The sequence below is a fragment of the Amblyomma maculatum genome, chromosome 4, assembly GCF_055883805.1.
Source record: "Amblyomma maculatum isolate TAMU_Amacu chromosome 4, ASM5588380v1, whole genome shotgun sequence".
Taxonomy (NCBI): domain Eukaryota; kingdom Metazoa; phylum Arthropoda; class Arachnida; order Ixodida; family Ixodidae; genus Amblyomma; species Amblyomma maculatum.
The window spans coordinates 180292956-180319383 of NC_139347.1; the positions used below are offsets into that span (position 1 = coordinate 180292956).

The 26428-nt window shown below is 47.0% G+C and overlaps 1 protein-coding gene across 1 annotated transcript in view; it reads left to right on the plus strand.

Annotated features, from left to right (window-relative positions):
- The window catches only part of LOC146193755 (uncharacterized), an 81137-nt gene extending 62469 nt beyond the window's left edge, over window positions 1-18668 (plus strand). Inside the window, exon 8 of the mRNA XM_084602820.1 lies at window positions 17202-18668. Within this exon, the coding sequence (XP_084458946.1) occupies window positions 17202-17412 (211 nt within the window). The 3' untranslated portion in view covers window positions 17413-18668. The remainder of the gene's footprint in view (window positions 1-17201) is intronic.
- Window positions 18669-26428: the final 7760 nt, after the last annotated feature.

Consider the following 26428-nt stretch of genomic DNA (forward strand, 5'->3'; position numbering starts at 1 on the left):
CTGGGTCTTTCTGCACGTAGCATGTAGCTTGATAGGTGGGCAGGGAGCGGACGGGTGATCATATTGATATCTTTCAGGTGCATGGTTCGTGGGTCAACATCAGACGAGGTTTCTTTCAGGTACTTCAAGTTCGAGGCTGCGGTTCGGTAAAATGATAGGGGTGACCCTGCATGCGAGGTGTTGTGGTGTAGGGCCTTCTCAGTGAATGCTCGCAGCCGTCTCGACAGATAGTACGAAGCATTCGTTTTTGTTAAAGGCATGTCGCATTCGACGGTTCTGAATGTCCATTTGATGTGCAGAGCCCTTGCGAGAACATTCAGATCGGGCAGCCCCAAGCCACCTTTGAATCTGGGCAGGCAGACAATGGCTCGCTTTACCTTATCGGGGGCTCCCTGCCACAAAAAGCGGTATATATGTTTCTGGAGCTGTGTTTTCTTGTCTGGGAGGATATCAAGAATGCTGGCCACAAAGCTGAGGGTAGAAATCAGCATTGCCGTGATGATGGTGGCCTGCGCAGTCAGGGGACATTTTAAAGCACCAAGATTGTGGGTTTTGATGCTTAGTTGCTCTTCAGCCCTATTCCAATTTCTAGGCGCTGGTCCAGCGGAATCAAAGAAATATCCGAGAATTCATGTCTCACGGCTAACAGAGATCGATTGGATAGCGGTAGGGGAGGGGGTCGTGTTCAAGGCCATAACAGTGGACTTCTTTGGATTGAGGCGAGCTCCACTCGCTTGGCAGTACTCCGTAGTTAGTTCAGGTAGTCACTCTACTGATGTGGTGTCTGGCACCAGCACAGGAACTTCATCCGCGTAGGCGAACACTGGAGTGCAGGGAGGGCCCGCTGGCAATGGTGTTTTGCGGATGCCACCATCTCTTACAATCCTTTGCAGGAGGGGTTCAATCGCTATGACATAGAGCAACGGGGAGAGGGGCAACCTTGTCGGACACCCCTTTCCACGGGGAAGGGCATTGAGAGGCGCCCCTGTACAATGAGTGCTGCTTGTGGTGCCGCGTAAAGCGCCTTGCACATAATAATGTATTGTACGGGAATGCGCGCGAGCTCAAGTGTCCTAAACAGGTACTCGTGACTGAGGCGGTCGAATGCCTTCTCTTGGTCCAGGGAGCAGAGAAAGCCACTGAGGCTGCGCGATTCCATCCATGTCAAAATGTCTCTCAGAGCCATTCCATGGAGTTCTACCGAGCGGCCTGGGACATAGCAAGCCTGGTGCGGGCCTACTATTGACTATAGAGCAGGCGTCAGGTGCAAGGAGAGACACTTGGCAATTGCCTTGTAGTCCGTATTTAGAAGGGTTATTGGCCTCCAAGCTTTAAGGTCGCTGCTCCTGGAGGTGTCCTTGCACAGGATTGTGATGAGGCCTTCGTTCATACTTGGAGTTAGTTCCTCTCGCTCTAGGGCATCGTTTGCTAAGTCGGTGAAAGCAGTCTTTACCGACGGCCAAAGCTTTATGTAAAAGGCTGGCGGAAGTCTGTCCATACCCGGGCTTCTGTTTGGCTTCATCTGATTTAGGGCTGTGTGTAGCTCTTCAGACGACAGCCATGTGTCGTCCAGGTTAGGTGCGCCAGTTGCTGCCTGCAGCTGGAACGATGTGGAGGTGCAGGGCTGAGCAGCCTAAAGTTCGATGTAGAAATCGCATGCTAAACTCAATACCTGCTCAGGGTTCGGAACAATATGGCCGGTGAGTGGATCTTTGACTGCAGAGAGGGTTTCGTTCTTTCTAGCAAGGCGACGGCGTAGCAGATGGCGGGAACACCATCCCTCGGTTTCCCATCATTCAGCGCGTGCTGTTGCGCGAAGTCTGCCCCAGCGCCGATTTGCAAGACGATAGAGATCCTTACGCAGGGTGGCCAACGCCGCGGGGATGCTCGGTCCCTGAGAAAATGGGGCCGATAGCGCGATGATGGCATCCGAGACTATCCGGATTTCTTCTCTCTTCCCGCGCCATCTTCTCCCCCCACTCTTGGAGGAAAATCTTGATGGAGGTTTTCATATTATCCCAGCTTTCTGCATCCATGTTAGGGGAGACGTAACGCTTTATACTTTTGACGACTTCCTGCTGGACACGCTCGTCATCCAGAAGTCGCGTGTTTAATTTCCAGCAACCCTTTTCTCGTGGAGTAATATCAGCCGCACACAAGTGCGTGATAAGCACCCTGTGATCACTTAGGGCATTGGGGAATACCCACACAGAGTGCAGGGAACCAGCTACGCTAGCAGAGACATAGACGCGGCCAATATGACTTTCGAGACCATGGCTAGACCAGGTCATGTCGGCGCGACCAGGTTGTTGTGCGCGCCAAGCATCGGTTAAGTCTGACGCCTCCACCAGATCACGCAAGGCCTGTGCGCCATTGCGGTCTCGTCCAAGCCGCCGCGGTGTACCTCGAAGAGAGCGGCGGTGTTCCTTGAAGAGGACCCAGTTAAAATCGCCATATAACACTATTTTGGCTGGGCCAATAAATCTCTCTTTTAGCCCCTACAAAAATTCTCGCTGTCCAAAACGGCATGAGGCATATACATTAATGATGCGCATGCCATTGTTAAGGTCAATCGAGACAAAGCGTCCTGCGTTGTGCCTATCATGGCGTAGAACTGACAGGCCGGCGTCTCAGGAAGATGAGCGCAACTCCCCCTGAACCCTTCCTTCCGAAACTCCAATAGGATTTTGTGCTGAAACGGAGGTCAAAATTTTCAATTTGTTCTTGCCGGTGAATATACGTTTCTTGAAGTGCGAGGATGTCGATCTTTTTGGCGTGGGCTGTCTATTGTTTCAGCTTGTTTCGCGGCTTTGGTAAAGCCGCGAATATTTAGCTTTGCGAGAACGAAGGAAAAGGCCAGGATGTAGCGAAAGAAAGGAAGGGAGGGAATGCACGACCACCTCATGAGGCGTAAGCGGTGTCATGAGCAGAAGGAGAAGAGGAAGGTGACGCCGCTGTCGAATCGCTCTCGTAGATGTTGTCCGAGGTGTCCGAGTAGCAATAACGATTCGTTGTGTTGCAAATGTGACAGGGAGGTTAGTTCGGCATTTCTGTTTCGGTGTCACAGCTGCTCTCTGGTGGAGGGCTTTTCAGAAACGCACGCTTCGTGAACGGCGCGTCGGCGGAAGATTCCGATGATGTTGATGGCGCTGATGTTTTGGTTTTCTTCTTTCTGGGACTGCGCTTGCATTTGGGGCGCGCTGTGGCAGTAGGTGGTTCTGGCTGTGGTCGTATCCATGTCCCTCCCTTCATCTTCTGTTTCAACCGATCGGTCCTTTGTTGCGGCAGCGACGCCGGCTGCACACTCTTCTTCTACCGTGGCGGCCACTCAGGGCACCTGGTAATGTCGTTTCAGTTTTCTTTTCGGGGTTCTATTCGGGCGCTGTAGAGGGTGCGGCAATGTCCGTAACCGCATTTCCGGCAGCGGACGTTGGGGGCACCTCGTGGTCTTCATAGACAACTTCTGCCGTCTTGTCCTCGAATTCTTCAGATGGCGCGGCCGCGGCCGTCGCCTCCCTGCTATCTTCCTTGGTGATGGCGTTTGTAGACGCGTCACCCTGCGTCTCGGTTTCTTTCGTGTTTGATAGGTTTTCAGCGTGAGTGCGGGTGCGGGCTGCTCCCAATAATCGGCTGGCTGTTCACGTCTTCATTCCCTAACACAGACGCAAATGTCCTCTTCTTACACGCCTTTACAGCGTGGCCCTCACCACACTTAGGGCATAGGGCACTACACATTTCATGTCCATACGCGCCGCAACGCTCGAACTGTGGCGTGTTGCAACTCGCTCCCATGTGGCCGTTGTATCCGCACTTGCGACATGCCCTCTTGACTCCTTCATACTCGCACTGGATCGTTGTATCAATCACATCCAGGAAGTTTGGAATCTCAGATTTCATTTCTATCTTGATCCGTCGGATCCCCGTGGTTGGTTGGTTCATAGGAAGGGAAAGGCGCAGTATCTGTCACACTTGCTCTGTGGACACCTGCACCGCGCCGTAAGGGAAGGGATGAAAGTGGGAGTGAAAGTGGATAGACAGAAAGGGGAGCCGTAGTGGAGGGCTGCGGAGTAATTTCGACCACCTGGGGATCTTTAACGTGCGCTGACATCGCACAGCACACGGACGCCACTTCGTTTCACCTTCATCGAAACGCAGCCGCCGTGGTCGGGTTCGAACCCGGGGGACGAACGGGAAACCGGGGACGGTCTCGCGTCAATTTTTCCATAGGGCTGCAGTGCACTTGCCAACTCGACGTTATGGTATTCCGATGAGTAGCCAAGGACGCGCACCAGCTTCGCGCGCGTTCCCCGATACTCAATAGTCACCGCAGTTCCCTTAACATCTACGACGGGATCCTTAAGGAATCTCTCAACAGCAGCCCGAGTCTTCAGGAAAATCTCGAACTTCCCACCTGTGAAATCTTGAACGCCACCAAGTCCCGTTTTCGAAAAACGTTTCACTAGGATCCTCGTCAGTTCTAGTGTTGTGGTGCCTTGCGGCACACGGCCGAAAAACGTAAAAGGCTTCAGCCGCTTGGCACCTGGCATTGCGAGAACGCGCCAGCGAGCGCCGGACGCGCAAGTGTCCTCGCAGTGACGCGAGCCAAGAATGGTGGTTTGGACGCACAATCAAATCACAGGGCCAGCTGGCCAACTCACCCATTTAGGTAACGTATCCGACCTTGTGTCGCCTTCCTTATCCCGTAACACGAGCGTTGTCCTGGCACATTGGAGTCGCAGAACTTCACAAAAAGGTCGCGAGGCCAGAGCCCATGCGGCGCACGTCTGCACAGCTCGGCTAACTACCAGTTTGCGTTCAATGAAGGCAAATGAACGCTTTGCTTTCGAAGCTCCAAATCAATCAGTTTAACAATTACAACAATTAACAATTACGTGCTTCTACTCGATGGTGTGGCTTGGCTGCGAGCTGCTTTCCTAGTCGCGTTAGATGAGTATGTTTTGTAGAGTGGTCCATGTTCTGCTGATGATTGTTATACAGATTAAGCAACGCGTGCAAAATGTATTCTTGACACGAAAACCGCAATAAGATGTTTTGTAGCGATTAGTTGAGACCCAATACATACGCGCCACATAGTTTCCGCTATGTCTAAAAACTCGAAAATTTGCACCAGTTTCTTTAGAGTATGATCTCAGAGAGTCAAATTTTTATTAAGCTGTGAGCAAGGGCGTCTCGCATTTTGGTTCTTCTAAAGCATCTGGCTCTTATCATAACTTGACCCAGATACAAAGCACTTTATGGGAGAAATGAAGGCTTGTCCTCTAGGTATAAAACATATGGGCAAGGCAGCATACGTCGCGCAGTAAAATGAAAATTTGCTGTTTTTCAACTAAGGGTGATCCGAGTTAAACGTGCGAAAGCGCGGTTCAATTCGGTTTAGCTGTTGGTCGATATTTCTTTTTTGTTGCTCTAAGTTTCGACTTGGTTACGCTGTAGGATATACACACGTTAGGCAATGAGTTCACGTTTATCTTCTCTCCAGTTCCAACTCGGCCCGCTCGACAAAGCGCACTTTGGCCGAGACAGTAGAAGGACCCGGCTCCCTTGTCATTCTGGAGTGGTCTGACGTGTCGTACTAGCAACTGCGCAGTGTGAACATGGAGGCAAGCACGGCACGTAGCAAGATGTTACTTTATTAATGCGAAAGCATTACTTCGCTATGTTCACAGATTTCTGTCCGCAGACCGTGTCCACTGACCGTGTCCGCAGGCCGTGTCCGTAGGGCGTGTCCACTGACCGTGTCCGCAGGCCGTGTCCGCAAAATAGTGTCGGCAGCAGATGTAATTGAGAAGCGATAGAGGTTAACGATTGGTGTCAATCGATAGAGGATGACGTAATGTTGTTGGCGAAAAATAATTAGGCCAATAAGATAATTAGGTAATTAGAATAACTGGGTCGCAGGAAAGGAAAGGCGCAGATCTGCCACACACGTTCTGTGGAAACCTGTTTGATTTATAGGAAGGGAAAGACGCGGTAACTGTCTCACTTGTTTTGTGTGGACACCTCAACCGCGCCGTATGGGAAGGGAGGAAGGTGGCAGTGAAAGTGAAAAGAGAGAAAGAGGAGCTGTAGTGGAGGGCTACGGGGTAATTTCGACCACCTGGGGATCTTTAACGTGCGCTGACATCGCACAGCACACGGACGCCTCTTCGTTTCGCCTCCATCGTAACACAGCCGCCGAGGTTGGGTTCGAACCCGGGTACTCCGGCACAGTAGTCGGGCGTCTTACCACTGCACCACCCCGGCGGGGCTGGGGAAACCTGAACCACGTGTAAGGGAAGGGAGCAAGGAGGGAGTGAACGCGGAAAGAGAGAAAGGGGTGCTGGAAGTGGATATGACGTCAGGATGTGACGTCATGCAACTGGAAGTAGAGCCGAAAAAAGGGCAAAGAAAGGGATTGGCGCGCAATTTGAAAGTGGTGGTGGTAGTGGTTTTTTATTGTATATACAAAAGGAAAGAAAAGTTGTTTGCCAGTCCCGGTATCTGCTATCTTATATCTGAAGCACCTGAACTGGGGCGGCGGAAATAAAGGGATAGCGAGGAAAAGGTAGAGGAAATCAAAGAGGTGAGCGATAGGGAGAAAGAAAAGGGTAGTAAAAAATTACCGACGATTACGTTACTTCCTAATGCGAAATTTGAGCGCAGCAAATAAGCTGTTTCACCTTTTCAATAGATTGAGGCAAAGAAATCGAGCAACACATGTATGCGCTATCACAGAATTTTTTAGAGCTCGCGAAGAAAGGAATTAAGTTCGAGCCGGCGCTTTGACAACCGGAGACTCGCAGGAAGTGGGGGGAGGGGGGCGGCGTGTACACCCAGCGGCAAACGATGGGGGCAGAAGCGCGCGCAGCAAGCGGACAACGCGATAAAGAGAGGAGGGAAGAGATAGCAGCGACTGACTGATGCTGCTGACGCCGATAGTGAGTCAACCCCAGCTAGTTGGTTTCAGGGACAACGCCGCCGATGCGGGGGGGGGACCCTCCCCTCCTCTTTCTGCATGGCGGCAACGGTGTTCTATGCAGTCACGTTATCTTGACTCTCTAGCGGCGTCAGCGGCATCCAGCGGTATCAGTCGGTCGCTGCTAGCGCTGAGGGGATGAAAGGGGGGCGGAGCTGGTTACGAGGCCGACGCCGACGCCAAACCCAGGAACGGACGCCAAAGAGCTGCGCTCTAAAACAAAAGCAATATATACACTATGGTACAGTATACAGTAGTTTGCTTGAGGCCCACCCGCAATTGTCTTAGGTCACTGAGCACTCGGCACATCCGGCGGGCCTCCGCAATAGCTCTGCGTCCAGGCAACTGTTCACAACGCACGCACTCGCGCACCGTACAAAACACTGACGGCTGTCGCGGGCGATCGGCCGTTATTGTGCGAAATAGCACACGCGGACCGCCTGTCGGTTTCTTCTGGTTGCTTCTAGTTACTTAATTCAATTCTTGTATACCCATTTTAGTCTTTGCTATTTTCAAATTGCACGCCAATCGCTTCTTATTTCCTTTTTCGGTTGTACTTCCGGTTGCATGAATCATATCCTTTACCTCTCCACTAAGGCAGCCCTTTCTCTTTTTCCGCTTTCACTCCCACCTTCCTCCCTTCCCATACGGCGCGGTTCAGGTGTCCACATAACTGTGACAGATACTGCGCCTTTCCTTCATGTGGACCAGTTATTCTAAATAATCGCATATAATTAACTATTTTTCGGACACATTACGTCAGCCTCTATCGATTGTCACCACTCATTAAATTCTACCGCTTCTCAATTACAACTGCTGCGGACACGGTCTGCGGACACGGTCTGCTGGCGTGGCCTGCGGACGTGGTATGCGGACACGGAGTGCGGACAGAAATCTGTGAACATTATGAAGTAATGACAAATGCTCGATCAAATGCTTTAGTGAGGTCGTCCTGAAGTAAAGCAACCTGCTCATGAGAGCAGGAGCACGATTCGAGGATTGCGTGTGCAATATATACATTATATTGAATGGCGCGGCCCCTCAAGCCGCACGTCTGGTGAGGGCCAATGAGAACCGACATTGCGAACTGTAGGCGATTTGATAAGATTTTGGCGAAAAACCCCGCCGGGGTGGCGCAGTGGTTACGGCGCTCGACTACTGTTCCCAAGGACGCGGGATCGAATCCCGGCCTCGGCGGCAGCTTTTCGATGGAGGCGAAAAGCAAGGCGCCCGTGTGCTGTGCGTTGTCAGTGCACGTTAAAGAACCCCAGGTGGTCGAAATTTCCGGAGTCCTCCACTACGGCGTCTCTCATAGCCTGAGTTGCTTTGGGACGTTAAGCCTCACAAACCAACCAAACCAAACCGATTTTGGCGAAAATCTTGTAATTCGCACATTTGCCAGTGTGATTGGTCCACGCCGCGAGTCGTGAAGCGCTGCTCGTAATTCCGCTTGAGTACCGTGAGGACGATCGCGGGATTCCGCGCGTGATCGATACTGCGATTGACGCGCAAATTTAAGTACCGAAGACTAAAATAGTCACTCAATTAGGGTGACGTCAAGGATGTGACGTCACCTATCTGCCGTCAGCTATGAGGACCAAGCGGGAACGAGTAAGAAACGAGTGCGCTCCAACGCCGCCGGGCGGCGTTTCTGACTTTCCGCGAGGGACAGATGCGGCGCCTTTCCTTTCCTGTAAACGAGGTATGCCACGGTGGTGCAGTGGTAAGACGCCCGACTACTGTGCCGGAGTACCCGGGTTCGATCCCGACCGCGGCGGCTGCGTTTCGATGGAGGCGAAACGAAGTGGCGTCCGTGTGCTGTTCGATGTCAGCTCATGTTCAAAATCCCCAGGTGGTCGAAATTACTCCGTAGAACTTCACTACGGCTCCCCTTTCTCTCTTTCCACTTTCACTCCCACCTTCCTCACTTCCCTTACGGCTCGGATCAGTTGTCCACAGAGCAAGTGTGACAGATACTGCGCCTTTCCCTTCCTGTGAACCAATTAATATTATTATTATTAGAACGCCCGTGAACTTGGACGCGCTCGACATGGAAGCCCAGGAGAGCTTAGCTGCTGACGAACGGCGCAGAAGACTGGATAAATTAACTTCTGATTCCGACGTACGGTCACTGCTTTTCGCTACGTATATCATGTTTAATTTTTTTATAGCGCAGCTCTGTGGCGCTGGTTTCTGCGTTCCGTGGCGCCACCATCGGCGTTGTCCCTCGTAACCAGCTCCATAAATAAAATAATCTCCTATCTCCACCTGGAATCGAAACTTATCCCTTGGATCTCCATCAGAGCGCTTTATCTAATTGCGCCACGTCCGGTATTTTTTTTCTGCATTGTGCTTATTGCACGCGTGTGCATGGCACTGAGATCTACGTGCATTATTTACAACGTAGTCAGCCTGTAGCCGAACAAGTTCAACTGAAATATAGAGCACCACACAACTAAAACACGTCTTAACACAACTGTACTAAAATGGTGGCACATAAAACAACACATCATTAATGGTAGCCAGTGCGGCTTATAGTCACCAGCTTGATAAGTGCCTGTCAGCTGGTGCGCCACCTGGCCGAAATGAGTACTAGGGGAAACTAAAGGCTAAGCATTTTGGTCCAACATGTGAGGTTCCCACAGGCTGTGCAGTCAACGGAGGAAATCATGCCAAAGGATTCATGGTCATGTTGGGTGGCCATTTGACACAATGACGAATACAAAGTCTTTCTTGAGTGCTCTTTGTAGAACGACCCAAAATAATAACACATCTTTGCAGGCAATAAAAGAGTGTTCGATGGCTTCAGGTGTGTCGCATAGCCGACAATTAGCAGAGTAAACAAATATTTTTTTTTGTGAAGCCACACTTTAACAGGTAGAATTTCGGCATGAAATTCAAAGGAAGGCGCCTTAGTACAAGGCAAAATCTCATTTTACGTACTGTTCTCCTTACATCATTCCCGACACCGTTCGAATAGAGAAAACGATATAAGGGTGGCAGTAACAGCATATATATTAATTTCTTGCGTAGATTTTTTCGCGAAGCAGAGAATAAGTACTCGTATGAAAAGCGCACTGCTACAAAATGCACTGAATTGTAGACTTCTTCCATAAAAGCAAATAATAAAGGCTGATCGGTAAAATTGGAACAGATTCCTAAGTTAAGAACAAGGTTTTTTAAAGTTGGTTTGCCGGGATACTCTGATAATTGAACGGGTGCAGAAGAAGGAATGAGTAACTGTCTGACATAGAGATGGGTCAAGCCTAGCCTGCCAGCAGAAACAGGCCCTAATAGGTTATAACGCCCCATCTGCTTGAAACAGGAGGACCACATGAATGTCTCAAACGTTCGGTGAAATCTTTGGATGAAGTGCCTCGCGTAATGAAGTGCCTGCAAAGCATAATATGTTGACACAAACATGTTTCCGGCTTGCGCTCGACAAAAAATTGATAGATGGTGTGGAACAAATGTCTGAGCATAGCTTTGAAGGACCGGGATCCGCTTTCTGCAGTAACGCCCATTAGACTTGTGTGCATGAAGGGGAACTCCAAGTTGTTTAGAGGGGACACGAGACCATTCAAGCCCAGCATAATGAGCCGGCATTGATCCCCATGAACCGAGCTACGGACCCGAACTTCTAGAGCCATTCATTTTAGCGCCAGAAACGATGCAAACTGCTCAATAGCGGTTATAGTTTTGTCAATACGGGGCTTATCAATGCCGAAGAATGCGAAATCATCGGCGTACGCAAGCACTTTTACTTCATTACAAAAGGGAACATTACCACGGATATTGTTATTTCGCAATACACTCAAACAAAGTGGCTTTGGGTAGAGGCCAAACAGTAGCGGCGACATCGAACAGCCCTGCCTCAGGGACGATCGAATTGGCACAGGCTCTGAGAGGAGACATCAAACGAGTGAAACAGTTGTCGAACCAAAGTCGCACCCCTTTTTGGTTGATCCAACATTGGCATGCTCGAGAACAGAAAAGAGGAGCGAATACCGGACACGCTCAAACGTCTTGGCAAGGTCAATCTGGAGTAGAGCAAGCTGTTTATAATAGCCAGAGCAAGATTCGAAGATTGTACTTTCAATATGTATGTTACTTTGTATGGAAGCGGCCCTTTAAACCACATATCAGAGGGCCAATCAGAACCGCCATCGCATGTCGACGAATTGACAGAACATTCGCGAAAATTTTGTAGTCCACATTTGCCAACGTGATTGGCCTGTAGCTATCCACTGAGCGCAAGTTTTCTTTATCTGTGCTGTTTGGAATTAAAACAGGTTCAGGAAAGATTTAAAAGCTTTGTAAAATTTGTATGAGATGCCATCAGGGTCAGGTGTTTTGTAGAGAGGTATTTGATTAATTGCTTGTTCTAGTTCTTCCAACGTGACAGGGCGATTGATAACAGCACATTCATTATTTAAAAAATGAGTTTTAAGAGCTGTAAAGGTACTTAGTAGGTCCGAGTTACGAGTAGCAGGAGCGGGTTCCATTGGACATTTACGCTTTCAGCTTGGCAGTAGCTTTACGGTGTTCGTTTAGTAAAGCTTGCCGCGTAGGATTCTAGCAGTGCAAAGCACGATTCGTGCGAGATCGAACTCTGGCACGCCTGTATCTCTCAGCGTCCCGTTTTTGTTGGTCCCGCTTTACACTAGCAATTTCGTCTAAATATAATCCTGTTGTATCACATTTCAATTCATGGAATATATACAAACTCTGGCGCATTACAAAATGTTTTTGGTTCTAATTTGCCGCAAAACCAACCGTGAACAGAGCCAGGAAGTGACGGTATGGCAACGGTTACACTGTGAACGAAACTTGAAGATAGTATAACTTACTGAAGGCAGGAAATGAATGCGGTGATGAAAATTTTATAGTGTAACCGTTGCCATAGCGCCACTTCCTGCCTCTGTTTCGGCTGTGTTTGCGGCAGTTAAGAATAAAAAAAAACATCACATAATGCAACCTACAGTGGAACATACTCCAGGAAAGATGTTAGTAATTTTTTAATATTCTGAAGTATAAAAATTTCAGAAACAATTGCACTCAGGCGATTCGAAAAGATATTTTGAGGGCTGAGGCAAGTAGTATCCCAGTATCTGCGGACCGCCGCGCATACCCTCACTTATCTATGCGCCTCAATGCGCATGCGCTGTGCTCTTCAGATGTTGCGCCGCAGCAGGAGATATGAGCCCTAGAGCAGCCGCTCGCTTGCGAAGGCGTATATATACATCGAGAATCGCAGCGAGTGTGTATTGCTGGGCCATGGATGAGTTTTTTTCTTTATTGCATGAAAACTTGTTCCTGAAAAAATAGAAACTTCGCTTAAACAAACGTGTTCCTATCTCAAGTTACACAGCTTTTTTATTGCCTTCTCGGACAGTAAATCAAACATAGACACTGCTAAATCACGCCAGTATAGGCAGGCGTGACGCAGTTAAATGTTTTTCAATCTAACCAATTCTTCATGAACAGCCATCCATCGCGGCTGCTCCGTTTGTGCCCTATACACCTCTGTAACGTATGTTGATAACAAGTGCGAGCGCCCGCGACGCTCCCCTGCATGTCGAATCTATTCATTCTGCTGGCATGTCTCGCCGTGGAGAAGCGGCACGAAGGAAAAATGAAGCTGAGAGAGCCAAACGACAGATAGAACCTCCCAAAGAGCGAGAAGAGACTTGCAAAGCGACGACTTAAGGCGACAGAGAGCAAAAAAATGACCGTGGCTTAACTCCGCTAACACGGATATAAAAAGCAAAAGCAGTTTTGGTTTTGTGGCACACAAAACCAAAAACAAAGAAAAGATTCGATTTCATCCCCGACTACTGCTTTTGCTTTTTATATCCGTGTTAGCGGAGTTAAGCCACGGTCATGTTTTGCCCATATTCACGCTATAAATCCTTTTGCGATATGAAGTGCTAATTACGCTTAATTAGACGTTTCTATATGTTTGGACGCAAATGCATGAGTATTTTACTCATTTTGTGAGATCTCGCTCAGCCTCGACGTTTTTACGCCAGATGTGATGTCATTTCCAAGTTTCCTCGTTTTTCTTTTTACCCATATTATAGCTCCTCCAATGATCATGAGTATAGTTGTATTTAATTGCATGCTCTTAGTCTGATTAGTCATAAATACGGTGTTTTTAACCCAATTTCGACGTTTTATGCGCTCTTTCGACATCCGAGCTGTTTTTATATTTCCTGAATCTGTCGACGTCTGGCGCTATTTGGACGCAAATTTGACATTTTTGGATGTAATTAAATACCTATCCGAGTCATCAAACCTGGCTTCTAGGTTCATTTTGTTCCTCATCTCATAGAATGATTCTTTTTCTGCTATCCTTATTCGTTAAAGTGCTAGCTGGGGTGGACACCTAGAGCGGGCGCACATTTTCAGCCCACACCCGTGAGCCTAAAGAGACTTTTGCCTTAATAAACGAGAGAGGAAGAAACAAATCGACACCAAATTGTTCGTCGAATGCACTCTCGCAAACCAACGCTAGAAAAGTCACGCTATGGCTGTCCCGGTGACTGCCGCGACTCCCTCGCAGATCCGTCGATTATCGAACCGTGGGAGGACGGATTGCCGACAAACCGCGTCTTTTTTTTTTTTACACATCACCAAAACTCGTGTGCACAAATTACAGCATTAAGAGAAGAATCGTCCTCTCTCCGTCCCGCGAGACTCATATCGCCATTGATTAGGTCCCGAAAGTACATCTCTAAAACGCCGGCTGTTTCTGCGGCGGGCTGTGTCCGCCGCTTCCGAAGGATATGGAGAGGTGACGACCAATACGCGCAAGGTTACAGTATAATTTATCTTGTTCGTTCCTTTTTGGAAGGTTCTTTTAAACCCTTCCTGTCATGTAGTTCGGCGTATAGAAGACGAGGAGGCGTACTTGAAGGTGATGATGGTAAAGCATATATTTACAGCATGACATATATATATATATATATATATATATACAGAGAGTAGAACTGGAAGTTGGAATGAATTTGCAAAAACAACACTCTGAGCTACTTTACTCTTCGACCTAACTGGTTAGAGCCTAATCTGAACAGCCGCGTTACATGCCTACGCATGGAGCCCCAGCTCAGACTGGACTGAACTTTCTTGGATCACGTCTCATTTTACACATTCATAAAACAAAGAAATAGGGGCGGTCATTTTCAGAGGCCAGCCCCACACATCAACTGTCCAATAAGGAAGTATGCTAGATGGGCAAAGCCCCGTGGGTTGGCCTTAGCCTCTAACCCAGGGCCCCACTAGTAATGCAAATTAAACAAACAAAGAGCACGGCGAAACTCTTCCTCCACTGAGGGTGTCGAACTCTCTCCTCTCAGGAGGATTTCTTCCCACTTGTCTCCCGCACACCGCCGCCCTATCTACGCTGCCGCTGCTGGCTGAATCCTTTCCACAGTGCATTGCCCCACGCCACCCGTCACAGCAGCAGTCAAAGTTGGTGGCATTGCATAGGTGGCATGGATGTTGTGGTGTATCATGGAAAGGGAAAGATCAACTAGCCGCCATGCTGATGGCCCGGCGCAGGATTAAAGGGGATTTTCTGGCTTGCCCGCTCTCAGAACGATGCCCGAGTCAAAAGCTGAATGCTGCTTCGGGCGCGCTTTGTCGCATCTGCACACAGGATAAACGAGACTGCCTATCGAACTGCTCAAAGTCTCAGTGTAAAAAAAAAAATTACCGACGATTACGTTACTTCCTAATGCGAAATTTGAGCGCAGCAAATAAGCTGTTTCACCTTTTCGATAGACTGAGGCAAAGAAATCGAGCAACACATGTATGCGCTATCACAGAATTTTTTTTATTTTTCACACGTATTCCTTTAACAAAGACTCCACTAACAGTTCTTGACAGTCATGAAGGAAGCTTTGTGGTCGGAGAAATAGATTGATATATGTATGTTCAACTTGGTACACCAATGCTTGATTCTCAAAGACGAGATCTATACAAGTGCCTCGCGAGGTTGTCACAGCCGTGGGACGCGTTACGAGCGAGAGGAACGGGATACGAAGAGGCGTCCGTGTGCTGTGCGATGTCAGCGCACGTTAAAGATCCCCAGGTGGTCGAAATTACTCCGTAGCCCTCCACTACGACTCCTCTTTCTCTCTTTCCAATTTCACTCTCGCCTTCCTCCCTTCCCTTACGGCTTGGTTGCGGTGTCCACAGAAAACAAGTGAGACAGTTACCGCACCTTTCCCTTTCTATAAAAAATAAATCAGTTTTTCTACGCGGTCATGCCCCGCCGGGGTGGTACAGTGGTAAGACGCCCGACTACTGTCCGGAATACCCGGGTTAAGTTAAATTGGTTCACAGGAAGGGAAAGGCGCAGTAACTGTCACACTTGCTCTGTGGACACCCGAACCGCGCCGTAAGGGAAGGAAGGAAGGTGGGAATGAAAGTGGAAAGAGAAAGAGGAGCTGTAGTGGAGGGCTACGGAGTAATTTCGACCACCTGGGAATCTTTAACGTGCGCTGACATCGCACAGCACACGACGCCTCTTCGTTTCGCCTCCATCGAAACGCAGCCGCCGTGGTCGGGCTCGAACCCGGGAACTCCGGCACAGTAGTCGGGCGTCTTACCACTGCACCACCCGCCTCGGCGGCTGCGTTTCGATGGAGGCGAAACGAAGAGGCGTCCGTGTGCTGTGCGATGTCAGCGCACGTTAAAGATCCCCAAGTGGTCGAAATTACTCCGTAGCCCTCCACTACGGCTCCTCTTTCTCTCTTCACACTTTAACTCCCACTTTCCTCCCTTCCCTTACGGCGCGGTTCAGGTGTCCACAAACTCGTGTGACAGATACTGCGCCTTTCCCTTCCTGCGAACCAATTATTATTATTATCTACGCGGTCACGTTGTCTTGACTCGCTAGCGGCGGCAGCGGCGTCAGACAGTCGCTGCTAGCGCTTCCTCCGGCGACCCCCCCCCCCCCCCCAAAAAAAAAAAAAAAAAAAATCCCCTTCCTTTCCTTGTGTCCTCCGGCTGCTCCGCGCTTCCTGCGAGGCTTCGGTTGCCAAGCGCCGGCTCGAACTGGGGGGGATGAAAGTGGGGAGGCGCTGGTTACGAGGCCGACGCCGACGCCGACGCGAAACCCAGGAGCGAGCGCCAAAGAGCTGCGCTCTAAAAAGGCTTAAATGTTATATGGGTGCTCGCTACCGGCCAGTACGAAGGGTGCCATTCATGCGAGCATCCGGCAGCACGTTCCGCTGCGCCTGTCCCCGCGAATGACCTTTGGGATAAAACGGTCCCGCAAATCCTGCGCCGACGGTCCGGTCGACTTTCCGCACACGCGGCGCGCTTGTAGAAGGGGACCAAACGGGTAGCGGCGGCACGCAGAGACGCGCACCTGCAAGTGATTAGCCTCGAACGCGGTCCTACAGTTACGCGCTGCTCAAGTAAGGAGGAGATAATTTACTCCGCGCCTCTTGAGTTTTCCACTGTTTTGCGCGCGCAATTCTTGCGCGCCACACCGGCTTGATAAAAAAAAAAATGCGCGCCAATATCTTGACAATATAGCGTTAAAAATAGTTATTTTTGAATAAATGCATCACTTCACTTCACTTCACTTTATTTCCTTAAAGGCCTCTCTTGGAGGCATTACATAAGGGGTGGGTTTGCAAGCATGAGAAAATACAAGCACAGGTAATTGTGTTTGATGTTTTCCTGACTAAACACGGCCTGAAATGATTTGCATTCTACTGGTACCTGCAAATTAAATTCATGAGCCCCGCGTGCGAATGAATTTTTATATTACTTTATTCCGGTACGGTTATTGAACTGGATCTCGCCGTACATAAAACAATCTGATATTAGCTAAAATGTTACCCAGGTGTTAACAATGCATCAAACAGGGAAAAATATTATTGGCATTTTCAATTATATGCTTTCATGCTACGCGTTTATTGTTTTTCTCGGTGACAAGGTTATCTGGAGGGTTTATTACAGTTACGTTGAAATGAATCCGGGGCGCTGACCCATTATAGAGATTAACCTGTTTTGGAAAAAGTAAATGGCTGTTGTGCGACCATTTTGAACAGTATTGGACCAAATGCCTCGACAGTGGCACTTTACACTGATCGAGCCTCGCTTGTGAGCCTGGCCGCGTTGTAGGCAGAGTGGATAACTTGTCCGGCGGCTTTGCTTCTTGCCAACACTTACTGCATGGTATCCCAATTCTCGCTTATTTCTGCAGACGTGCCCCAGGCACCACGCCGCGCACCAAGCTCCGGTTCGGAGCCGTCAGCTCTCCAGCGGCCAGTATACGGCCCCCTATTGAGATAGTCATCTCCGAGGCGCCATCGGAAGCTTCGGGCAGAGCGACAGCCGCCTTCCAGCGAGACTCGCAGGGCGCTCAAGGATCGCTAGGGCTCCCCGACTTTGCCAACTATGCGAACGTCGATTGAGCTCACTTCAGCTTTGTCCTGGGTTTTAATTGCCCCACGCTTACATATAATAAGCTAACCAGTTGTGAGAAGATACAAATTGTTACATACTTATATACTGCGGAATATTTCCTTGAAGGTACACAGTACAGGGGGAGATTTTAAGCTGGTTTTGACAGAGCAGGCGTTAGGTGCCTTTTGGATGTGAATGATTTAAAAATATAAAATGTGTGTATACGAATGTGTGCTCTGAAAATGAGTTCGTTCCTGAAAACATCAGGAGAGAAAAATCTCAAGGAAGGTGGTGACATCCAAAACCAAATGTGGCGAGACTGTTTTCTTATTGACCCAAATAATTTGCTGTTCCTATTTCAACATAAAAACTAATAAATTACTGAAACAGTTGACGTTCTATGTGGCAAATGTTTTTCACGAACATCGAATAAACCACTTAAAGTCGTAATAATTTGCGTACAGAAGGAACCTTGCTTGGTGTTTTTATTAAAATATGATCCTTGGTTGATCATATCAGCCCATTTTGTGATTGCTAAATCCTTATGATATGGGTACGCGCCTGTACATAAGTGCCACTATGAAGTTGTGGAGGTCTGCGTGTCTAAAAATGCTTCTTTTGCATTTTGCATTCAAGCTCAGAGAAGACATTCACATTTCGGGAGAACACTGAAGCGGAAATGAGATTAAGTTTGTAATGTTTTTGAGCCGGTTCGCTTTTTAATTTTTGCGTAGCATGTGTCAAAGCAAACAGCATATAATGCATTTTTCTTAAGATAAACGCTAGTTATCAAACCAATGTGTGCGATATCCTGTTAGAGGGTTTCGCACATTACCAGAAATTGCTACCGCCAACTGTTGCCAGGAATTTTTCCATCACTGCGGCACGCAGACAATGTCCGAATTAAAACACAGATTGGTGACCTGCAAGGTGGCGCCGTTATATATGCAATCATCCACAACAGACCAATGCTGCTCTCACAATTTCTAGTCCAGATTAAAAGTCTTGTTGGAATTTCAGAGGACAATAAGAAGACTCTGTTTTACATGGCTGGTTGCTGCTTGGGTAAACAACGTCTCGAAGAGAAGTGTGCGGCAATCCATCCCTCTTTAGGCTTGCGGGTAAGACGCCACTTTCCATTTTGTATGGCGACAGCACATGGAATAGTTCTCTGAATCCCTAGACAATCTGCAAGACGAAGATTGCACATATGACGTCAGTCCTATCTCGCACGAATGCCAGGGAGTGATCAGAGCCAGTGCGAATGAGGTTTGGTAAGGTATATTTGGGTCTTGTTCCCCTATCATCACAAATGGATCTTTGGGGGGTCACCGTAGGGCCTGAAAACCGTTTCTGTTAAGATTCACTTGGTATCTTGACGGACATTTATTAATGAATTCTCAGACAGCGCATCATTGGCAAGATACATCGCCATTGCCTTTCCCTGTTCGTTCTTGTATTTTTGCGCACAATGTGCGAAAGCAGGTTTTAGGTGCCCCGTGACCCCTTTGGAAACGTGCATGGAGACCTTTGCTGTGCAGATTATAAACCAAGCGCATGGAGCTAAAACACGCGCAATCAGAGATGAAACTGTTCTCCAGGCTCTGAAAGGAAGATTTGGAATCCATAAGAATGACAGCAGGTTGCACCATATAAGACTCTAGCTTTCGTAAGGCTAGTGGCATAATTCGGGAAGGTCTGGTTTATAAGGCTTAACAACATTTCAAAATGCCTCAGGCTAAGGAGGACAGCGTGGTGGAGAGCTACGAAAATTTTGACCAGCAGGGATTCGTTAACGTGCACGCACGTAGAATAGTACACTTTATCGCCTGCAGCGAAAGGCGGCAGTCATGGCTAGGTTTTGATCTCGCGTCATTTGGCTCAGCAGTCGAGCCCCTATATCTTCTTAACCCTCATGGCAGGGACATTCAGCAGTTGAGAAAGGCACTAATACAGTAATGTATACAAATCAGGCCGTATTCAAAGAGGAATATAAAACGACGTCCCGTACGCTCAGTGGCTTTTGTAAACAGAGCCATCAATGAAGACTTTGAGGCTACGAAAAAATTTTGTCTAAAAAATCTCAAGCATGAGCGAACACGCTGCTGCCGAAGGCGCACTTTGCTCGAACTTGTTGGGATGGTAAACCATAGTCAAGACTCTCAAATAACCAGGATGGCTTGCAGCGCTTGCTTTGCCTGCTAACGTCGACACCTAGGAAATTCAAAGTGTGAAGTAGCAATTAGGCCCGGACTACGATCATTTTGACAGTATTAGTAGAAGAGCACGGCCAGCTTCCGCCTCTGCAAGGCGGCCATGTTAAATTAATAATCTTCATGGAGCCAGAATAATGAATTGTTTTGATACTGAATCGTAAACTGCATTATTCTTGGTCACCTCTGAAACACATGGGTTCTCCTTAAGCCATTTCTGTTCAACATTTTTAGATGGTAATGCTGTGATGAAGAGGAGGAAATTAAAGAAAGGTAGTACATTTTGCGACTAATCACCAAGGATCCGTAAAGTTTGGACTTTGAAGAAGAATGATTTTCACATTGTTCACCTGCGGTCTTGAGGATCACATTGAGACCCAAATATAGAGAAGTTTGCAATAAAGTTCACAGCTTTTCGCCGCTGAAGATAGAAAACAGTAATGACGGTTAGGGAGCACATGCGACTGAATTGGTGAATGTGCGAGCCACCAATGTCTGTCTTGAACCACACGTAACATCTTCCTAGACCTGCAAAAAGACTAAACTCGACTTTACGACTGATAAAAACAATCTTATATCTTGCACGTAATCATGGACTGAAAGTAGGGTCTCTGAAGGATAGAGTTCACATTCGTTGCCGTATAAACTGAAGGCAAATGTTTTCTGCACAACTGACATACGTATATGCTCGCGATTTTTCATGCAGCGTCTATGTCTGGAGAAAACAATCCTAAAAGCGTGGGGGAAAGAACACTTACTTGAGGTACAACTTCTGATATAGCCCTTTCCTAATGAACTTAAAAAAAAAGTGTGCTCACTTATAAGATCGTGCAAAATTCTTGGTTTCGTTTAGTTTGTTGGGTTTAACGTCCAAAAAGCGACTCATCCTATGAGAGTCGGGGAGTGCTTCGGAAATTTTTACCTCAGTTAACTTGCACTGACATCGCTCAGCACACGGACGCCTAGTAAAATTCTTGATATTTTCTCCAAATGAGTGAGTTCCATGCTGCCGATTCCAGAAGGCACGTCTGGATGTAAAAGAGCACGTGCACCCCCCCCCCCCCCCAACGCACGCACGCACACGCGCGCACACAACCGCTAGCACACTCACATGCACACACATTCGTGCGTGCACGTACATGCGCGCACACTCATGCTCACAAGTGCACACGCACATATACAAGAACACTCGCGCACGCATCCACGCGTACACACAGCCTCGTACACCCACGCCTACATGCACGCACGCACACAAACAACATACAGGCACACATACGCAGCCACGCACATATATATTCTCACACACGGGGGGCATACACCCACCCATACACACATTTACGCGCATACAATGACGTACATACGCGTGCATTCATTGAAGGAAACACATGCGCGCATGCAAACACATGCACACATACACAAACATGCGCACGCAAATGCCCACATACACTTTCTCGCATACTACATACACGCACACACACGTAGACATCATTTCTGTGGCGTTTGTGCGCCAGTCAGAGCCTCTGTGGACTGGTTGAAGGATAGCCCTTGTCTTGGTTCGTGTGTCTCGGCTGTGGGGATGAAATGGTTAGGGTGCAAACTGCTGAACACAGAAGATGAATGTTTGCGTGGGTTTTATCCGGGCCTTGGCGGCCGTTTTCGATGGCTACAGAAGCGATATCAGTGCACGGTAAAGAACCGTCAATAATGGAAATTTCCGTGGGTCTGCACTAGGGCGCCTTTATTAGTCCCGGTATCTTTGGAACATTAATTCTATAAACTTAAGCAAGCCGTTTTTCCACATGTCGTGACGCGATGCTATAGGTCAGTGCGATCACTCCGTTGTGTTGTCCTCTAAATAGGTAGCACAGATGTAATAGAGTACACACTTGTTCCGACTTCAGGGTGCTTTTATCGCGGAGCTGTTTCTGCAGGTCACGCTGCAAAAATAAATGCAATCCATAGTCACGAGCATCACCTCCTTGAGATGCAAGATATGATGGGAATTCTAAAAAGCAATAAGCCATTCATCTCGTCTAGGAGAAAAGCACGTCGCGCATTTTTGTGCACGGAGTAGTTCGTTACAAGATTGTGTTATGAACATGACTGCCACTTCAGGTTAGCATTCAGGATTCCCGCATATATTAAGTAGTGTAGACAACATCACTAGGTCTCGGATATGTTAGTGACCTATCCCTATTGTTCTGAACTGCAGGTCTAAGGCGATGTCACATATACAAAGTTGAATGGAAGGAAAATTCTCGGTTAATTCTCAGTTAATGCTAAAAATACATGCCCCTTATGGCAATGATTTGTGATGTAAGGTGGAGAGTTTGTACAAATGGAATCTGTATTGATGAGTAATAATGATTATGCAAGTCGGTCTGAGTCAGCACTTTGCAATGTAATGTAATAGTAAATAAAGTCTTCCCAATGTCACACCTAAGCAGTCTTTCTGCTGAACGTTTTTATTTGCGCAGGTGAATCTATCTGAAACGCTTCGCATATTGCGCATGAAATAGATATATAGCAGTGGAAAACTAGAGTAGTGGACGGCTGGGTAGAACTTCTTTGGAAGAAATGTATATACTGGGTGCCATGCATGCTAGTATAACCGCTCGTAGTCGGTACACAGCAATATCATTACTCTATCAAGTCCCAAGATGAACTTCATCTGCGGAAAGAAGTGGGATGTGCTGCAGTAGATGCTTCTTTCCGGTGACACGCAAACTAGCCAAAGATCTCGCAAACCGGGTTGGAGGAATGCCAGCGGAGCAATACAATCAAGAGGACATGAAAAACTATTGCGAAATAGCAACGCACTACAGACTGAGCAGAAAGGGTCTACCACCAGCAAACATCACGTTAGAAAAGAAGCAATAACGCGGAGAAAACTACAAACACATACCCAAACCCAGTTCTAGTCAGCCAAGTTATGGTCAGAACTAAAATAAGACGTATTAACCATGTAAGGGAAGGGGTGATTAGCAGTCGCCAGGTAGAGATAAAAATATAACAAAAGACACCTGCGAGACCATTCTGTGAAGCTTAATCCCAAAAGCCCCACGAGAAATTGTTTGACTGGCCGTATATGCCGGCGGGATATAAGAACTACCGGCCTGCAACTAAGGTGACTGTCCCACCTTCGGGGTCTAACCCCCAGAGCGTGGGATAGCCATTCTGTTGGACAAATTATTGTTCTCTCTCTCTCTTTTTTTTTCCGGTATGACAGTGAGATTTTCTTGATGTGAGAACGAATCTCATCATGTATTGTTAAAAATATGCAGTGCTTCAGGGATGTACTCGAAGCCTGACGCAAAGGAAACTATGATTGGTCCTATTATTATTTATTTTATTTACTTATTTATACAATACTGCAGGTCTCGTTGCGGCCCTGGCAGGAGGGGCATACAAAGTACAGATTAGTTACATTAGCAGACGTAAGAACAAAAGGACCAAATTAATAGTGTGCACAATAGCAATAGCTGCGAGAACAAAATGGGCAAAAAGAGCACTCAGTCTTGTAACCAAACAATTCCGAAAACAAAAAGTGAAGATTAAATGTACAAATGAACCGTCAGTACAGTTTAAGCAATGAGAAGGAATATAACACGAAGATCAATTTCAGTAATTACTAATTCGCAAGAAAATGAAATCCGTAATTCAAACGGTCAATGGAATCAGTAGTTTTTAGTAGCGACTGAGGTAAATTATTCCATTCAGTTATAGTGCGCTGGAAAAAATAATATTTAAAAATTTAAGTTATGGCATTATGGGGAGTCAGAGAGTCAGCATGACGATGACGTGTTCTGCGTGCTACCATTGGCGTTACATAAGGCTCAGGAGTGAAGGTGAGGAGATTATTTTTAAGAAAAATAAATTTCAGCCGTTGTATTTTTCTTCTTATTTCCAATGTCTGAATGCCATGTTGTCTCGTTATTTCTGTCGGGGAATCAGTCCATACGGTATTTAGAAAAAGTAAATCTGATTGCTTTACGCTGTAGTCTTTCTAGTGAATCAATATTCGTTTTTGTGTAAGGCTCCCATACTATGCAGGCATACTCCAGTTTTGGTCTTATTATTGATGTGTCGGCTAAAAGTTTAGTTTCAGCGGGAGCTTGTTTTAGTTTATGACGTAGAAGACAGAGTTTACGAAAGACTGAGTCACATACGTTAGAAATGTTAATGTTCCATTTCAGGTTATGAGTTATTGTGACGCTAATATATTTGTATTCCCTAACCTTGGTTAGTGACTCAGATCCAAGAGTGCAAGGAAAAGATAGGCTATTTATTTTTTTAGTTATCTTCATGTAAACTGTTTTGTTAGCATTTACCTCCATGTTCCAACGATTTCACAAAGAAAGAAGATTCTGAAGATGATTGTTCAGGGTTATCTGATCATCGCGACCGGTTACCTCACAGAACAGTACACAATCATCCGCGAACAATTTTATTTGAACTGGTTCTGTGACAACGCTGGCAATGTGATTAATATAAATTAGGAATAATAAAGGCCCTAAAACACTACCCTGAGGGACACCTGAGGGAACTGGAAGTACATTGGAATGGTAAGTATCGATTCTAACAAACTGTTTTCGGTTAGTGAGGTATGCTGAAACCCAATTAACAGTGAAACAAGAAAGTTTAATTATTCGAAGTTTTTCAATTAACTTGGAGTGTGAAACATGGTCCAATGCTTCCTTGAAATTTAAAAATATTACATCTACCTGGCTGGATTTGTCTAGAATATTCGCAAAAGAATGGATAACAGATGTTAATTGGGTGACAGTAGAAAAACCTTTTCGAAAACCATGTTGCCCAGGTGAGAGTACACTGTAATTTAGTAATGTAGTTGTTCTAGCATCTTACAGCATGATGACGTTAGCGATATCGGGCGATTGTTACTTATCAGTATTAGATCCCCTTTCTTCGACAGAGGTACTACGCGTGTAGTTCGCCATCAGTTGTATTTGCGAAAACGCCATGGAAGTATATATTGATAAAACTTGATAAAGCGCATTTCGTCTAGGGGAGGAGGGGCTCGAGCGGACATGGCAAGACGTCTTGTACAATCAGTGTTACAGCCGAGGATACTATACCAGGCCCAATTCCAAAGACTCACGAGGCGGCAATGGGCGAAATTGGAAACAATAAATAGAAACGCAATGCGCACTATCACGGCCTTACCAAAACTTACCCCTATCCCTATTCTCCAAGAGTTTGCACAGATAAATGCGTTGACAGAATTAATTGAACAAAGAGACAACAAGGGATATGAAGCGAAAGCACGTTATGCCCATAGCATCCTTGTACAACGAGGTGGCAGTTCGAACACCACCAATGGCTGACCCCCCCTCCGTGGGAATTCACGACTATTACGACAAACAAGACCACTTGGCTTCGTCGCAAAGAAAAGCTGACATATCGACCTCTCGTTGATGCACTTCCTGGTACCTGTATTGCATATACTTGCGCATAAATTATAGAAAATGGCGGTAGAACAGCAGCTACTAGTCCAAAACACAGCGAACTAAAGGTACATAAAGAATATGTTTCAGAATACCCGGACCCGCTTGTGATGGAACTCTATGCAATGCGCGATGCTATGGAGGCCATAAATAAAATAGATTCGATAACAGAAGCCCACATCTATACAGACTCTTTAGCCGCCATAAAACGACTGAAGAAATTGACGAAGACGCTATGTGTTACCCAGGAAATCCACGCACTCAATAAAAAAACAGAGATAAGCATCCAGATACATTGGACACAAGAAAATGTTGAGAACGCTGAGCAGAAAAAAGTTGACCACATCACACACGAAGTTCCAAACACTAATGCGCCCCCCACCAAGCTCCCTTTCGATGCCCGCTCCGCTGTTCTCATCTTAGCATCCTCTTTAAGGAAAAGTACACGTGCCCTCATTCCCCCGTGTACATTCCCACTCCCTCGTAACTTAACGAGATTGGAGGAGGTTTCCCTCAGAAGGATAAGAGCTGGGGCGGCCCTTACCCCGTCGGTAAAATGCCGATAGGAATCGCAAGCAGACATCGGACCAACGACATGCCCGAAGTGTTCCACACCAGCTGCAGAAGTGGATGGTTGCCACCTGCCGTCTACTTGTGCAGGGACAAGGGCATCAAGGACACAGGTTCTGCGCGAAGTGGGACTAACCACAACAAGGGAAGAGGACTTTTCTAAATGGCTCACCGACAACGCTAACAGCGGGAGCCTGCTCCGCTTCCTCACGGAAAACCATTTACATGAGTTTATATAATATGCCTTATAGCAAGCTTGCGTACAAAAAAAAAGTATATATTGAAAGGCTCAGCAGTACTTTGCTTCTCGACGACAAGGTCGCCGCCATCTACTTTTTGTTCAATTGGTTTGGTTTTTCTTATGCAAATATGTCCAAGATTTTTGTGGCATGGTGCGAATGAGATTGGGCAGAGTGGTGAGAATATCGCCGTTTAGCATGCCCAATAGACGAGCTTAAATGAACTCGCGCGGTTTGAATTTGTGTTATAGGGGCGTTCTTTCGTCTCCAGCGTTTAATCTTTCTTTTCAAGTGAATGACTTCCCTCTAACCCAAGGATTAACTTTCGCTGGTTTCTTTGTCTTGCTTGGTAAAAAAAAGTGAAAACAGTATGTGCAAAGTTCTTTAATCCTGTCCTAATGGTCTATAACATTGTTTCTTTTAAAGTTGCTGAGTTGAAAATCTAGATATTCTAAAATTGTTTCGTCCCTGGCACGCTAAAAGTCTTTCACTAAAACACTTAATGTTTTTCTGGGATTGTGTTTTTACAAGCAGCAT